The 17,639-nt window shown below is 37.4% G+C and overlaps 1 protein-coding gene across 1 annotated transcript in view; it reads left to right on the top strand.

The window, feature by feature from the left end:
- The window catches only part of LPIN1 (lipin 1), a 69,944-nt gene extending 54,560 nt beyond the window's left edge, over positions 1 to 15,384 (top strand). Inside the window, exons 14-22 of the mRNA XM_065730742.1 lie at positions 58 to 150; positions 1,468 to 1,544; positions 3,617 to 3,761; positions 5,044 to 5,192; positions 6,431 to 6,517; positions 9,142 to 9,294; positions 11,009 to 11,123; positions 13,989 to 14,092; positions 14,876 to 15,384. Coding sequence (XP_065586814.1) covers positions 58 to 150; positions 1,468 to 1,544; positions 3,617 to 3,761; positions 5,044 to 5,192; positions 6,431 to 6,517; positions 9,142 to 9,294; positions 11,009 to 11,123; positions 13,989 to 14,092; positions 14,876 to 15,035 — 1,083 coding nt within the window. The 3' untranslated portion in view covers positions 15,036 to 15,384. The remainder of the gene's footprint in view (positions 1 to 57; positions 151 to 1,467; positions 1,545 to 3,616; positions 3,762 to 5,043; positions 5,193 to 6,430; positions 6,518 to 9,141; positions 9,295 to 11,008; positions 11,124 to 13,988; positions 14,093 to 14,875) is intronic.
- Positions 15,385 to 17,639: the final 2,255 nt, after the last annotated feature.

The following is a 17,639-nucleotide window of genomic DNA, read 5'->3' as shown; positions in this document are numbered from 1 at the left end:
TATATCAGGTTGTCCTTTGTTTTGGTTTCTTTTTACGTTACCATCCATTTATCACAGGCCACTGTGGAATCTATAATGAGAGACAAGATGCCCAAAAAAGGTGGAAGATGGTGGTTTTCCTGGAGAGGGAGAAACAGCACTATTAAAGAGGTAGGTTTAAGAAGCAAGCAGTTTCCTTCTGTGTGGATTGGGAAGGCTAGCTACCTCCAAATTCATCCCTCAGAACTTTACTTCAGTACTCACTTTGGCTGAGGAGTTGCATGTTGAAAGGCATTTAAAGAGCATATGAAGTCTGACTTCAGAAAGCCTTCGATCAGACCACCTAAAATGTTTACTTGCAGTGTTCTGGTTCTGCTTTTTTTTATTTCCATTATACAAAGGGGAAACAGTGGCAGATTAAATCTGTGTTTGAGAACCTAGAATTGAAGAGGTGTGCCACATACATTTTGCCTGCCTTATTACAGTTTTTGTTCACAATTGAAGAACAGAGATATTTATGACTAGAGTGCACCGTAAAGTTCAGTAAAACCTAAGATGGAAAACTAATGTAAATTTTGAAGTTGTCTTAAATTTCTTTTCTGAATATTAGAAGTTTGTGGTAACAGCCTTAAAGCCATGGAAGAACATTAAAGCACAGTGGGGAAAAAAAGCAAAATTTTATATGAAATATTGATCTCCTGTCTAGACATATTTAATCTTTAAAGTTCGCTAATAAAACTGTTTCATATTCATTTATACTATTGAAGCATTAGTACATGAGGGGAGAAAATGACTTCTTATATATTTTTATGGTTCTACCACAGTAGATGAACACTTTTAGCTTTGCATGAAATATCCACAGAGTAGTATAGTGGCTATGAGCTTTACAGCTTTTAGTTTGCACAGTTTGAAATATTTAGAATGTCTTTCTCAGTGCAAGTGTTGCTTATCTGTAATACTGTGGCAGCTGTAAATGGACAAGGGCAAGTTTGATTGTTCTTTATTTCTCATAAGTCATTCACTACTCAAAAATCTATAAATTTCTTCCCAAAAGAAAAAGAAAGAACTTAGCATCAGGTTGGTAAAAATGATGTGGAATGTTTTATTGGATTAAAAATTTTAACGATTCCTTGAAAGGTAATTCTATTATTGTTCCAGATGCTTTGGTTTTTAAGTGAAATCTGTATTTGTGATGGATGAACTGAGTAGTTTGATCCCAGAACTTCATGAGTGCTAGCTATGTGAAATCTAAGTACTACTATAACTGTAAAAAAAACAAATCGTAATTCTTCTGAGATTTATATTTGCTTTGTTAATTTTTCTGCACAGCCTTTATTCTTTAAGAAAACTGAAATTTTACTTTATCTACAATTAGAGGAGGAGGGAACACATGAGGGGAGGAAAAAAAAGCCCGTCTTGATCATTGCATGGAATTTTTTTTTTCTCTAGTTAAATCTCCACAAATTTGTATATTTTATTTTTTTACAGGAAACAAAGGCAGAGCAAGGTATAAGTGGGTGTAGACTTAACGGAGAAGACTCTTCACAGATGAGCATGGCAAACAGGTAACCAAGAAGTTAGCTCTACCTGGAATGAGCAGGAATTATAATTTAAATGTGAAAGCAGGCTGCTCCTGTATTTGAACCAAGAAGTGCTGCATACAGTAAATATTTGATGCAGTAAAAAATGAATTGTATGTAAGTGCTGATAGTGAGGCCATAGCCATGGGAAGGTTGCAGACCTTGTGAGTGTGTTTTGGCATTTCTATCTTATGGTTTGGCTGGTATTTCTGTGACACATATTCCAGTCCTTTGTCAACATCAACAGAGATAGAAAGAATACAGTTTTGCAGAACAATTATTGTTTTAATCTCTCTAGAGTTTTCAAAGCAGTGTCAGAGGTTATCGTAGGTTGTTTTCAGTTCCCACGTGCTAAAATTCTGATTTATGAGTATGTATGGCTTGATGCTTTAATTTCTTCCTGTATATCTTAGGAAGCTCAGGAGTCAAACACTTCCCAGGCTTCTTTTCACATGCGATGGGATAATTACGTGTTTGGGTTTTTTTTTTTTAGTTAATCCTTTCAGTGATTGCAGAAATCTGTTCATTCTCAGGCTGCAAATTAATCATACTTTATAGCCTTCTGAAGGCTCTGTAAGGCGAGTCATATTTTTTCCCCAGAAACTTTGAGGGGATGTGGCAGCCAGAGACAGCTCTTCTGTCTTGTGTCTTTGCTGTTCATGCAAGTTGGACTGTAAAGACAGCTCATGTATGTTGCGCTTAGTGCTGAAGAGGACTGTATCATGCACATTTAAATATGCTTTATACTCACTATGTGAAACTCAATGGTCACCTTAGTGGGGAAAAAAAAAGTCAGTAGGTACAGTTTTTTCAGCAGTTGCCTTTGAGAAGAGTGGGCTGTCATTCTTGACTTGCTTGCTTCTGTTCTCTGTTTGAAGTCTGCAGAAGGAGTCAGAAAGACTGAGTTCTCTCTGTTGAGTGATAAATGAGGTGTAGGCCTGTTGTCTTTTACTTGGCTATTGAAAGATAAGTCTGTGAAGTGGGATTAGGACTTAAAGTGGACAGAATTCTGTAATTGGTGCTCTTTAAGTTTTAACTGATCTTAAAAATCTGTCATTAAGAATTTATTGCTTGCAAACAGAGCACAAATGAGGTGTTAAATGAAGCTTTTGAGATCTTATGTTACAAAGGAGAATAAGATGATTTTATAATATTGCTAGTCATGAAATGCATCTTGAGAATGGGTCAAGACTTCTTGACACAGAAGAGTATCCAGATGTGATGGAAATATGGGCTCAGTAGCTGATTGTTTTAAAGATCATGTTTGCAGGATCTGAAAGGGTATTTTACCTTCTCTAGGTGATTGTTCTGTGTACTGTATAGAAAAACTTTTCCTCTGTCTAAAAGGAGCTTAATCAAGTGTTTTTCAGTTTTCACTATATCCCATATGGGGTAATCCTGCAGATCGTGGAAAAGACTAACCCAGTAATCTAAAATTGCTGATAGAAAAAGGAGGAGTTTTTTGATGGTAAAACTGTAATCACTTGGTGTCACATCCCAACCATAAGGGAGGGGAGGAAGGACGACCAGGTTCCCAAATTATTTTATTATTGGATAAATACTTTATATACTTTAGGGAAATACTTTAAATACTTTAGGGAAAACAAACAAACCAAAAAGCTCAACTAAACACCAGCACAGCAAGCATCTTCTTCTTGCACTGAGAAATGAATATTTTCTGTAGTTTTAGTATTTTTTTTGTATATCAAAGAAACAATGTATATAATAATATTAACCACTTTGAGTTTTTTGAGTCAACATAATTCTTATCTGTTAAATTTAAGTGATGAAAACTAGCATATAGACGAGTGAATTGCAGAATCATTAGGGGTTGAAGGGACCCCAAGGGAATCGGAGTACTAATAATGGGAAACAAGCATGAATGGAAATTCAGCATTCCATTGGTGTATTTAAAAGTCGTGCTGTGAATGACCTCTTGTGAAACAGGATCAGAGAATCAGTAACTGATTTGGTGACTCACTGTTAATGCATTTTTAATGGACACTGAGATGCATTTACGGATGTGAAAGCATCATTTTCTGTGTGCACTGTTCCAGAATAAAAGATGAATCTTCTTCGAGTGATGAAGACCCTAGAGCTGCCAAACAAAACCTTGGGTCATTACAAGCCAACTCAAGTCATCACTCACTATTGTCTGGAATCAGTTACAAAAAAACACTTCGACTAACTTCTGACCAGCTTGTGAGTTGACTTTACCTCTTTGTCCTGAAATGTCATTTCTAATACAGTGAGAACAATACTCTTTTCCAGACTTGCAAGGTTTAGTTATATTTTAATTCTTACATTTAATCCCATTTCATACAATGTTTTTGAAGCTATCTTTTACTTTCTCTTCTCAGTATTGCATTTGAATATTCTTTCAGCAAGCGCTGGGGTTCAGAGACTGGGAGCTCATTTAGACAAATAATACCAAAATTAATCTCCGAAGTGTGTGTTTTGCACCTGAGTATCATAGAACCACATCTTTTCTTTATTACATGTAAAGTTTGTGTCAACCCAGAGGTCTCTTTTCTGCCCCTACCCTCCTGTTAATAGACAGGCATTTTTATGTAAATACAATGTTAGTTACTTTTGAAAGAGCTGCTTGTGAACTCACTATGAGGCCACGCTATTAATTTCCTGGGAGCCTACTCTCTTCCTCTGTGACAGACGTGTTCTGACTCATGGTGACAGAACTGTTACTGTGTTTTGCACATGCCAATTGGATTTTGGTGAAATGGGCTGGTTTAGGAAAATACTTTTTGTCGTCTTACCTACAGCCAATAAATCTTCTAAAGGAAACCCATATATGAAGTACAGCATTTTGCAGCCTATTGCTTACTGCCTAAATAGTTTGAAAAGAACGTGGACATTTTCCCAAGAGGTGAACAGCATGTGGCTGTAACTTCCTGTATCAGACAGAAAACAAGGGCTCTGCTAATATGTTACTTGCTTACAAATATATACATACTTTTCAGATACAGAAACCTTGTAGTAATTAGTGGAAGCCAGAACTACTCTTAGACTGGATTCTTAATGAGACAGTGGATGGGGCTCATCATTTTCCCATCAATTGTTCCACATTCACACCTCCATTTGTTCTCCATAGAACATAAGTCTGCATATAAGCACTGTCATTTTCACTGTTCATGGCACTCCTTGGTACCCATGCTTCTCTCTCCCATATATATCTTTATCATGGTATGAAAAGCCTCCTGTATTCATTATTACACGTTAACCTTTTATGATGCTTTTTCATACCCCTTACAATGAATGACTTTTGTTCTGTTTCATTCTGTTCCATAAATCAGTGCTTCGTATGCACCATACCTGACAAATCTCTTCTAACCTTAGTTAGAAAGTGGCTCTGCTGAAAGCAGTAAGGCTGTGTGACCAAAGCAGTGGCCATCTGTGGCTTTCTGTTTGTACAATGTCCATTTCACATGCTCAAATTGTTGATAACCTTACTGATAATGTCTTGCAGAAGAGCCTGAAGCTGAAGAATGGTCCCAATGATGTGACATTTAGTGTTACAACGCAGTATCAAGGTACTTGCCGCTGTGAAGGCACCATTTACCTATGGAATTGGGATGATAAGGTTATTATTTCTGACATTGATGGAACAATCACACGGTGAGTTCATAAACAGGGAGCCTCTTTATTTGCCTCTGTCCATTGGACTAAAAAAAGAAACAAGGGAAAAATTTTTAAGGGAAAAAATCATTTTATTTTAGTATGCTTTGGAGTTGGTGTGGTTTTTGTTTGTTTTAGTTTTGTGTTCAAGTACTGCAAGTCTCATTGGCTGGAATCACCATTTCATAATGAGACGTGCCATAAACACTCACAGTTCTTCACTTTTTTTGTTTGATGATAACATTTACAATAGTACTGCAGGGTATTCCACAAAATAGTGGACTTCTTGCTCTATCACACTTACAAGGTAAAATAGATGCATTAAAAAAAAAAAGAAAAAGGATTTCCAAGACGAATCTGGGCTGAATTAAAATATTTGATTTGAATTGAACCGAAGTGCTTTTTTTCCCCCCTTACGATTCATCAATTGAAGGGCAAACTGTTTTTTGGTTGCCAACGCAAGTTAGTTCCTCTGCATTTTTTATTGTTTCAGCAAACTCTTCTCTTTGCTGTTGAGCTGACTGGACAGTAATTGAATCCCTTCACCTTACAGTACTAATGTGAATCCTAAGCCATTGCCAAATCTTTATAAGATGCAAGGTACTTAGGGTTGGATGTCTTGCTATATGTCCTTATAATGATTAATCTAGTGAGGCACTCAGTTGTTTAAACTGTTAACTGAAAATTATTATTTACAATATAATAATATTTATGTAGAGTGGGAAATATGTTGAAACCAGTATAACTGTTTATACCTGACCAGCTGCCAACTTGGTTATTTGAAGAAGTTAGTTTAAGTTAAACTTGCAATCATGCAATAACATTCTGCAATCTTACCTATCTTATATTTAGACTTGGTTTATTTAGGAAGTGTAAGCCTCAAAAAGTATTCATAGTACTGACTGGTCTACTCCATGGGTCTAATTGGTATTCTATATGCTATAATTTCCAGCTTAACTTAGTGCTCACTTGCTTATCTGAGAAAACAGGTCCTGGGGCACTAGGCTGATTAAAACAGCATAGATGTGTCAAGACTGCCTTGAAAAAAAAGGCTATAATCTCACCCTCTTCTGATTGCAATCAGTACCTTGCAGAAAACCTAATTTTCTTGTGCAGCTGGGTAATTTAATTATAGGGACTTGTGTTAGCCTCATCTGTTATTAGTTAAAAGCAGTAAGGTTTGTTTTGTTTTGTTTTGTTTTTCTTCATTTCAGTTACAGTGTTCTTCTTTTATTCAGGTCGGATACTTTAGGTCATATTTTGCCTACTCTTGGCAAAGACTGGACACACCAAGGGATTGCGAAGTTGTACCATAAAGTGAGCCAGTGAGTATTCAGTAAATCTGTTCATATATCTGTGACTTGTGTGTGCTTATTCATTTGCACACAAGTTAAAATCTTTGTGGACTGTTACATTTACAGGTTAAGAGAAATCTCATCAGTAGCTCTTTGCTTACACAGTGTAGCCGTCTGCTGTCTGATAGCAGAGCAATACCTGCTTTGTGATACCAGGGTCAGAAGTCTCCTTTCAGTTAACGAATAGCTATTCTCCTAATCATCCCAACCAGATAAATTTTTACATTTCTAAACTGACTGAATCTAAATTAGTTGTGTAGCTTTAGCAAGTGGAAGTTTTTGCAACTTTGGAGTTACAGCAGTGTTAACTTATAAGACCTTCCCATCTCTCCTTGTTGAGGACATTCCAAAAACATGTAAGGACTGTTCAGCTGAAGGTGGTCACAGTAGTTGAAGTTCTTGCCAAAGTTCTTGCCTGGATGTTGGGTGTCTAATCTAGGCTAATTGCATAGTTGTTTTTCTTTTGAAGTGTTGAGCAGAGAGACGTGGGTTTCTTTATCTGTTGTGCAAGGATGAAATCTAAACTACCTGGGATGAGTTAGCTTAGGGGAACTTCTACTGTTCCCAGAAGTAGAAAGGGGGTTTAGAGAAAAAGTGTAGATTCAAGCTGTCTAAATATTTAATTTCTAGAGCGTGATATTTTATCCTGAGTAGGAAAGGGCTGTTTAAGACTTTCATTGCTTTTATATACAGTGATGGTGGTCTTTGTTGCTGATAGTTACATGATTTATTTCTTTTTTTGCCTATATGCATATTTGCTCTTAATACATTATTTATTTGCACTCTACCACTTCCTGAAGGGGGGTTGTGGTGAGGAGGGGGTGGGCCTCTTCTCCCTGATAAATAACGACAGGACGAGAGGGAATGGCCACAAGTTGCGCTGGGGAAGATTTAGATTAGACCTGAGGAAACATTTTTTTTCTGAAAGAGTGGTCAGGCACTGGGATGGCCTGCCTAGGGAGGTGGTTGAGGCACCATCCCTAGCGCTGTTCAAGAAGCGTTTAGATGAGGTGCTAAGGGATTTGATTTAGTAGTTGGGTAGGGATAGTGATAGGAGGATGGTTGGACTAGATGATCTTATAGGTCCTTTCCAACCTTATGAACTTATGAACTTATTTGTGAATTTACAAATGTCAAAACATTTTAAAGCTATTGGAAGTTATTGAGATGCATGTTGCAAAGGATCTGAGGAACTAGAAAAACATAGGGTGTTTCTTTTAGTGAGTATGAGTAGGATAACTGTTCTGAGAGGATAGTGAGCTTTATCAGTAGTAGTTGAAGAGGAAAAAAAAGAAGGTAGCAGGAAAGTTAATTGGTATCTGAGTGTGATCAGTTGATGTGACTGCTGTATTCTGATATTCATTCTGTATCTGGATTTTTAGCATCAGCAAGTTTTAGAGATTGTTGTCTGTCGAACTTGAACAGACATTGAGGGAAAAAGAATGTATTTTATTACATCACATTCAGCTGCTCTTGTATATTAAGAGTGCTACAGCTGTCCGAAGTGCCTCTGGTACATATCACAACTGTTCTTTTAGGTAATCTGACTTGTTCTATGCACTGTGGTTATGGTAAGGCTTGTTTATTGCTTTTTATTTTACTTAGATGATAAATTATAAACCTTGGTTGATGGAATCTAAATTATGCCAGAGACACTTGTCCATCCTTTAATTCTGTGTACACATACACTATCAGAGGAAAAACAGGACAGCCTGTGAATTCACATACTGGAAGACTGTTCCTGTGTGTAACCCATACGTTGTCTATGGTGAAAATGTTGTTAATATTTTTTTAATTACAGTTGTTATTTCTATGCCTGACAGTTGTTAGGACTGCCCTGATCACGAACATAGAAGTAGGAAAATGGATTTGAGTCATGTTTTTCAAGTTACTGAGTTAAGTACGTAGCAGCTAGATGTTACAGCTGAACACTACAGAAATATTGAGTAGCTATATTTAATGACCATGCCTGCACTGAATAGGTATTTATTTCACATTCCTTTGTTGGACTTGCAAATGGAAAAGCTATTAAGTTGAACTAATGCCTTTCAACTCTGTTCCATTGTGACAGGACCTTTAACTTCTGCTGAAATTTTTATTTCAGTGTCAGTATGAAGATTGCTCCTCATACAATGTTTTGCAGCTTTACTTGGCTCATAATTGAAAGGAGCATGTTGCTGCTGCACATAGACCAGTTTTCCCCACCCAGAGGCCCAGAAGGCAGGAGTATGACATTGTTAATACAGTGAAGGTTAATATGCCATTGTCTGTTTTATGCCAAGTGCTTCCTCTTAGGAGATGTTATTGTAGTTAATTCAAATGTCTGTGGCTTTAGTATGCAAGGGTAAGTAGAAAATTGTATGAAGCCATGAGAACTTGAGATAAATAAGTCCCTTATAGGTGTAAATCATTAACTGTAATGGAACCAGGCAGATTTATTGTCCAGCATTCTGACGTAAATGCTGTTGTTCCTTTTTAATACAGATTTTTATCCACCATGATTGATTCACATAAAAATAAACTTACCACGTTATTTATTTCAAAACACCTGCTTTATTTATAATGATATTATCTCCTTTTGTTTCTGTTTACAGAAATGGATATAAATTTCTGTATTGCTCAGCACGTGCTATTGGGATGGCAGACATGACCAGAGGATACTTGCACTGGGTCAATGAACGTGGAACTGTGCTACCACAGGGGCCAGTGTTGCTGAGTCCAAGCAGCTTATTCTCAGCTTTGCACAGGTACTGCAATATTCTTTTTGTGTAGAAAGAAACTTGGAGGTTGCTGAGGGCTCAACTGCCAGTATTGTAACGGGATCTCTTGAAATCATTCACAATGGTTTTATTTTCATAAGGGTGCAAAGTTTAGAAAGAAAGTATGTTGAAGAAAAGACCAAATAGATTAGCATGTTGCCTAGTTTCTCTTTTGAACATACCCCAACGTATGTCTGTGATCAGTGTTTAGGTAAAAGTATTGCCTGTTTTTTGTTTGCAAGTGTGTATGGTAATATACGTTTCTTGGAGGCTTCAAAAGAAGTTCATGTGAAAATAAAATGAACTCTGAGTCCTGACTGTATTGTGCTGTTTTGCCCAGGCAGTGATATTCTTTCTAGGTGTTGTTGTGTGATAAGTGAATCGTAACAGCACATATATGAATATTGTACCTTCTTACTAACTCAGCATGTCAAATGATTGCTGAAAATATTTTAGGTTGTTAAATGCTGCTGTGACAGGATTCATTAGAATTTTTAATGGAAGGTTGTTCAGATATTTTCCTGATTGAATGGCATGCTACAGGCTGTATTACCAGTCACGTTCTAAATATAAGAGTGTTGAGGTACGCAGTGTTCTTCTTAGACTGATGCAATAAGTCATGGTAGGAGGATAGCTGCTGTCATATTATGTTCTTCATATCTAGAAATATATTTCAAGTGATACTCTTTTTTTATATTATCAGTAGACAAAAAAATGCCCATCTATCTCTCTTAAATTCTGTGGTGTGTGGGCAAGATATGACTATATTGTTATCCATGGATTTATTCACTGTGGTTTTAAGGGCACTGACATCAGGGGACTGGGGAAAGATGGTTTTATTCCTCTTTTGCACATGCTCAGTTTATAATTTATATGTGGAACTGTTCTTCCAAAGGGCTGTAATATTCCTACAGAGCTTCTGTGCTACTTGAATATTCCTTGGGCATATATGATATTACTGGGATGTGGGATTTTGAGCTTCTTCAGCACTTCTGTGTCATACTTGGTGCCTTTCTCTGTTACGGGAACTCCAGACTTCACCACCTGTTCAGCATCCTTGCCAAGAGAAGCTGTTATGAAAGGGCTTTTACCCAGAGATGAGGCAGCTCCTCTGTTCATTAATGAATTCTGTATTCTGCAAGTAGCAACTGAAAAGAAATAGATTTCTTTATTATTTATTTAACTTCTGCTAGCTAGCAGTGATGGATGACCCTGACTTGTTGGAGCATCTTAACAGACTGAGGTCCTTTTAGTACATATGTTAATTACAGACCTTTAATTAAAAAAAGAAAAATTGTAATAAAAAGCCATGCACAGCGTTGGCTAATATAATGTGTGAATCATACTGCAGTTCTCAGGAAGCAGTTTACTTATGTCCCATAAGTCTTTATTTAGCAGTAACTCCCTGTAATCAACCATCTTTTCTCAGTAGCCATCTTTTATTACTGAAGCTTCTGTAGAAGTCCTCTTGTTTTGGGGGATTTCTTTACTGTGGCCATTATGAATGCCTAGGAATGCTATTTGTCTTCATGTCCATTGTGACTTCCAAACAAAGATTGATTGAAGGAAAGGCTTTGCAGGAGTCCTCAGTGAAGGGGGAGGGGGAAGATTGAATAAAGGAAGTAAAATGGCTTGTGCTGTATTTTGTGTGTACTTATACAAGTGGTGCTTCCCTCACTCTTTTTCTTTTATATCGTTTCAGGGAAGTGATAGAGAAAAAGCCAGAAAAATTCAAAGTTCAGTGTTTGACAGACATAAAAAATTTGTTTTATCCTAACACAGAGCCCTTTTATGCTGCTTTTGGAAACAGACCCGCTGTGAGTAATAGCTGAAATTATTTTATTTCAGAGAACAGAAATGTTGCTGTTATTTCACAATTCTGTTGCATTAAAGCTGAAAAGCTTCTAGGGGAACTACGGAATATTTTATTAGGCCTTGTGCAAAGGACAAAAGAAGTTCCTCCAAGATATCACAGTGCAGAGGTGGAAGAGCAACAAACCAACTAGGTTATATCCACATAACTTAGGGTTTAAATCAGTATTTAGCATTATGCTAACTAGGTAATAATTCCTTAAGCATTTGTGAAAATACTGGTACCACTTTACTGCAGCTGATGCAATGCTGGTGAATTACCCATTGACAAACACCAAATCCTCCTATGTGAGTATCAGTGGGACTCTCAGGTTTCAAACCACAACATTTAGAAGGATTTGGATGTCCCATGTCAAATCAAGCATTCTATTCTGTGGAGAAGCTCATGTGCTTCTTGGCACAGAGAGGGGAAGTCACGTCTCTCACCCATTTGAAGTCTAAAATAGGTCTGTAGGCTTTTCTTACTCCTGTCCTGGCCTGAAGGATGCACTTACATGTATCCATAAAAGGCATGAGCCTTAGGGAGGATGTTGTGACTTTATATAAGCTAAGCAAAGCTAGGGCAGAGGCACCTTGGCATGCGATGGTCCTTTTGTATTGGAACCATGATCTGAAAAATGGTTTTGGCACAGGAAACAGTAAAGTATGTGCATTGTCACTGGGCACCTAAGTTAAGCACATGAGACTGTTTTTTGTGCCTTGCGGAGCGTTTGCTACTTCCTCCAGCTGTGTGTTGGTGAGGAGTGTTTTCAGTAGAAACTGATGTTTAGTATTGTGCAGATTGTAGCATGACCTTGAGAAAATGTTCCTTGATCCTTCCAGGACCTTAATATAGCTAACCAGTCAGTTCCTTCCTTCTTTAGTTGCTGAAAAGAAATGGGATGCTTCTCAAGGGTGATTCAGGTGTTCTCCATAGACTTCAGAAGATGTAAAAGCTTCTAGTTAAACTTGAGGAGCATGGAATAGATTCCAGCCTTGGCTGCTCAGCACATTAAGACCTCAAATGCATCCACTAGCTAAAACATTGATAGCTTGGAGAAATTACCAGCGTAAATATGGAAACCAGCCATTTTCAGTGTGAATGAGATCTCTTAGAGACTGAGCGTTTTAGCTTGCCTGGATGAAAGTGCCTGGCAAGATATTTTGGCACTGAAACCATGCACAATGTAGTTATATTTGAGAGAATTCAGCATGCCTTTCTGTTGGAATTAATTCCTACAGTTATCTCACATTTTTCTTAGGGTTGCTGGTATTTATGAGCTGTGACAATTTTTTTCAGCTTCATCTTCTAGCAAGTTACATAATTTAAAAGCATTGTCAGTGAGGACAGGCAGAGGACCTCACTGACTGACCAGTGCTGGTATCTGGTTGTTATATCACACACAGCTCAGTTTCCACTATTGAGGTAATTTTAGACATGTGGCTTTGAAATTAATGTTTCAGCTACTTTTGTGGTTTTTGTATTATAGTTGAGCCTTAGTGTAAAACAAAATCATTATTTTCATGCATGCATCCATACAAATTTTAAGTAAAGCAATAATTTAGAGTTTCTAAAGAAATTACTGGTATCTCTGATGATTGCTGTTTCAGATGTGAAATACAATGTGCTGGTTGTTTCGTGAACATCAGGATCATGGCTTTCTTAATTCCCTGTGCTGTTTTTGTTTTTTTTCCCTAATACACTCAGTGAAATTTCAGTACTTGTGGGCATTACAGGGGGATGTAGCATACTGTACAATGTAGAAATTAAGTATTTTTGAATATTTTCATTAAACTTCAAGTCTTTCAACACCTGAACTTTAAAACTATATCCAATGACTTAGTTGGAAGCTTGGTCTAATCTTTTTCCTTCAGATCAGAGCTTGTTCATGCTTACCTTAACAATTTGAATTTCTTAGAAGATAGTAACTCTTACTTCCAATTACACTCCATAGCATAGAATCGTAGAATGGTCTGAGTTGGAAGAGGCATTTATGATCATCTGGCTCCAACCCCCTGCTGTAGGCAGGGGCACCTTCCTTTAGACCAGGTTGCTCATAGCCCCATCCAACCCAGCCTTGAATGCTTCCAGGGCAGGGGCATTTGTAACCTCACTGGGCAACTTCTTCCAGTGTCTCACTGCCCTCACGGTACAGAATTTCTTTCTAATATCTGGTCTGAATCTCTCCTCTTCCAGTTTAAATGATTCATGGAGTTAGAACTTTGTTACCTTCTGGGGGGTCTCAGCTGCACTTATGGTGTCTATACCTTGCTTTCCCTTTCTGCCTGTTTCTGATGCACAGTCAGTGTATGGATATTGCACCAAACTCAAGAACTGAGAGATGTTTCCAGGGGTTTAAATATAAACACTTGCTGTAACCACCTTTTGTGACCTTGTCCTTACAAACTAATCACTATTTTATGTCAGTTATGTTTTAGCATCAATTCATTGTTAGAAGACATTCAGTACAACACGCTTGGGAAATGAAAGATTCTCTGAAAGAAAAATGAAAGTGCAAATATTTCTTACCTCCAAATAACATTAGGTTTTTATTGAATGTTATTTTTGTGTCAGGGGATTAACTGAGAAACAAAACAACATGATTTTGATCAGCAGTTTAAATTAAAGTGGCATACTCCATACTTAACTGCAAATTTTCTGTTTCATGAACCTTTTGTTACTCTGAGTTTGTTTGCAACCTTATAGAGAATTTCAGATCCACAGTAGGAAGATATAGAAACAATATTACATGGGTGTATTCTATGTAATATATATTCCAAACATTAACATATGGAGACAGAATTGTGATTTTTTTTTTCTTTCTGTTTAGGATGTTTATTCATACAAACAAGTGGGTGTTTCTTTAAACAGAATATTTACTGTCAACCCCAAAGGTGAACTTATACAAGAACACGCAAAGACAAACATCTCATCGTAAGTAATCTTATCCTTAACACTTTATAGACTAAGTTAATTTCCTTTTATAACCTATGACTCAAGTTGCCCAAAGATGGATTTAATTTTAGTAATGAAAAAATATTCAGAATGTGCCAAACAAAATATGAAGTAAAATACAGACTTTTCATTCTCTTTCAGTTAATCTGATACAGAAATTGTTTCATATTTTAGTGTAACATATTCTGTCTACTTTAATTGTGAAAACGGAATAACAAGTGTACAATTTAATGTGCATAGAAAATGTATTAACCAGTTTTGTGAAACCATCTGCCTTTTTGTGACCTTGTCAGAATTTCCTTTTCCTGGAACTTCTATGTTGAAGAGCCAGGAAAAAATCTGATGGAAGGGCTGAGGGCTTCCCTCATGATGCTTAATCATCTCAATGAAAAGAAAAGGCCTTGTGTAAAGTTGAGACCCCACTTAATGGAAAAAGAACCAAAGTGAGCATATAGACGTGAATGATCAGTTGAGTATGGAGAAATTTGAGCTGAGCTGGAAAGCACTGAAGAAACAAAATGCAGGGCCTGAATATCTTGGGAGGTGATTAGGGCTGAAAATGGCACCTATTTCTTTCTAGAAAAAGTATTCATTCTGTACTGAACTGTGAATTGTGTTTGGAAGCTAGTCACCAAAATTAAACTCAGTTTTATTCGTTTAAGGAGGATATCTTGTTCATGTAAGTGTAGCCATGTCTTGATGATTGGGGACTATGTGATGGTGATCTGAAATGGTTTGGTATTTTATTTATTTGTTTTTCAGCTATGTCAGACTATGTGAAGTGGTAGACCATATTTTCCCTTTGCTGAAAAGAAGCCATTCTTCAGATTTTCCTTGTTCTGATACCTACAGTCAGTTTACCTACTGGAGAGAACCTCTGCCACCTTTTGAAACTCAGGATGTGCATCCAGACTCATCTTAACTGCATCTCCATACTGTCAGCCTCAGATCAAAGGAAGTATTAGCTCACATCACAAGGACATCGTTTGGCTTCTACTGTTGACAGCTCAGCTGGAATCTGTGATGTTGTGTTCATTTGCAATAAACAAACTTATAAACGCTTCTTCATACTTAGTCACGTTTCCAGATGACAAGAATGAGCCATACTAGGAATAGAAGTTACATCACTCACTCTTCACTCAGCAACTCAGATCGTGCCATACAGTTTCATTACTGAAATAAAAGTGCAGTGATGATGGAGTTGCAGTTAGTTCTGTCTTAAGAGCATAAAGTGGTCCTGTATCCTTTTTTTGTGTCTCTAAAGTTGACTTTCATCTTTCAACTTTCTCATCAGACACCACTGCAAGTTAGGGAGTTGAAGGTACTTGCCAGTCCTGACATTGTCTTGTGATATGTGTTGCAGTCCATATGCCAAATTCCATTTTCTGAAAGAGCAATTGGTTGAGCAAGGGGCTTCCAGAGGAGCCTGAAGTAATTACTGAACTAGTTCCTCAGTTGCTGTAAGCTGGAGTAGCTATTGATGCCACTGGAGCTGTGTTCGTTTTTTCCAGCCTATTGTTTTGACCTGGTAACACTTTTCTGTGTGGAAATAAATGATGTGCAATATAAATGGGAAGTAAAATAAATAGGATGATCTGATTCTGCTAGTCTTCAAATTGAGAAGTACTGCACTTCAGGAAAAGCTATTTGGCTTAAGATAAGTGTGATGGTGTAAGGTAAAGGCTGCTGTGTGTAGTGCCCATCTTTACTGAAGTCAGTGGTTTGACTCCAGTGATTTTTTGTTTTTCCTTTTTCTCAGTAAAAACATCTTGCTCGGCATTTTGTGCTGAGTTCCAAGACATTGCTGAGCCAAAAGAACTGAAGATTTTGTCAAAACGGAATAGTTTTATTTGAAACATTATTTTTGGTTAAAATGTGAACTTTGATGCTGGTAAGTGATGTATCTCAGGTTTTTACTGTACGGATATATTTTTTTTGTTGTTTTTGTATCATAAAGAATGGATACTTTTAGTGCAGCTTACTTTGCTCCAAGAAAATGAAATCTCTTCCGTCTTTTTTTCCACTCATTTGCTCAGACACAGTCTGTATGTACTGTTTTTGCTACTTGCTCTTAACTGCCTTAAGATTTAACTGTGTGTGATAGAAGCAATACTGCGGATCAGTTGATAATGTTTTCCAAATGATCTGCCTTTATTTAATGTGGTACTTTGCTTTAAAACGTGCATCAAATGACCATATGCCAAATACTTCTTAAATGACCATAGACCATACTTCTTAAATCGAGCTTGTAGCTAAGAACGTGATGTTCTCTTTCTTCTTTTAAAGTACCTTTAAATGTCTAATTGTCCTCTGGAACACTAAAAATGACATCATGGGATTCTGTGTATGTAGGATTTCAGTATGGCTAAAACAGGGGTTTGTAAGCTGTGGTCTCTGCCGGCTTGTGATCTGTGAGGCCATGGTACATGTTTGCAGCTGTTTTGTAGTGTTTTCAATTAAGAGTTTGGGCAGAATGGTCCGGGAGAAATTTTAAGATGTGTTTGCGGTTGGTTAGCACCCTAAGGTTTGGGAACAGCTGGTCTGTATCAATTTGTTCTCTTTCAACACATTCTGCTTTTGCATGTCAAAAGGAGTGATAACAGCATAGTTAGGATGGTAATTCTATAAATGGGGCTTTCTAACTTTTAGTGCTGCAGACTTTATCTGAGATGTCAGGGGGCCAATTTGCAATTTCCCTGTGCCTTCAATAGTAATTACTGAGCGTGGCCCTTTGCACAGCTGCAGTGTGCAGTGGTGAGCCCTCCATCTTCCTTTTTGCATGGATGTTGCTGGTTCATTGCACATCCACTTCGAAGATACTGGAATTAGTAGGCAAACACAAAGAAGTGTGTGTTCAGTAACCCAGATGGATTGTGCTCTCCTTGCAAATGTAATGGAAATGCAAATTGACTGTCAGAAAACCTGCATCACATTTCTCAAACCTTTAAGGCAATCAGTGAAGATCTCAGGTTACCAAACTCAGATGGTTGCATCTCTAAATATAGCCACGCTTTCTTTCAAGTATCTGCTTATAGTTGTCACTAATGATTGAATTAATGGGTGAATACACTGATTCCTATTTAATTCAGTTTTGGTAAAGGTCTGTTTCAATCCATTTGTGAAGCAAAATTAAGCCAAACCAACTTTTCAGTAGGAAGCTGTCAGGTTTTTTTAACCCTTTATTCACACACAGTAGCTTCCACTGTAAGAAAAATTCCCAGAGAGTTACCTGCAACTAAAACCTGTGTGTTTTTATTTATGACATAAACAATCCTAGATAACCTATTTTTTTATCTCACTGGAGTGTATTTCAATCCAAATGGTAGTGTGAACAAGTGGTGACTTTAATTCTGTCATGTTTTTAGGCACAGAGTCATGCTGGTGCAGGTAGGCCCGAGGTGCTGTGGGATCCCCACCTTGGAGTTTTTCAGGACTTGGTTAAGGGAGCTGGGTCTGACTTGATCTCATATTGCCAAACAACTGCTGCAAGCATGAAGTTGGACTAGATGACCTCCAGGGGTCTCTT

The sequence above is a fragment of the Cyrtonyx montezumae genome, unplaced genomic scaffold (genome assembly GCF_038088225.1).
Source record: "Cyrtonyx montezumae isolate F1298 unplaced genomic scaffold, pur_monq_1.0 scaffold_13, whole genome shotgun sequence".
NCBI classification, from domain to species: Eukaryota; Metazoa; Chordata; class Aves; order Galliformes; family Odontophoridae; genus Cyrtonyx; species Cyrtonyx montezumae.
This window is presented reverse-complemented; position numbering and strand designations above follow the sequence as displayed.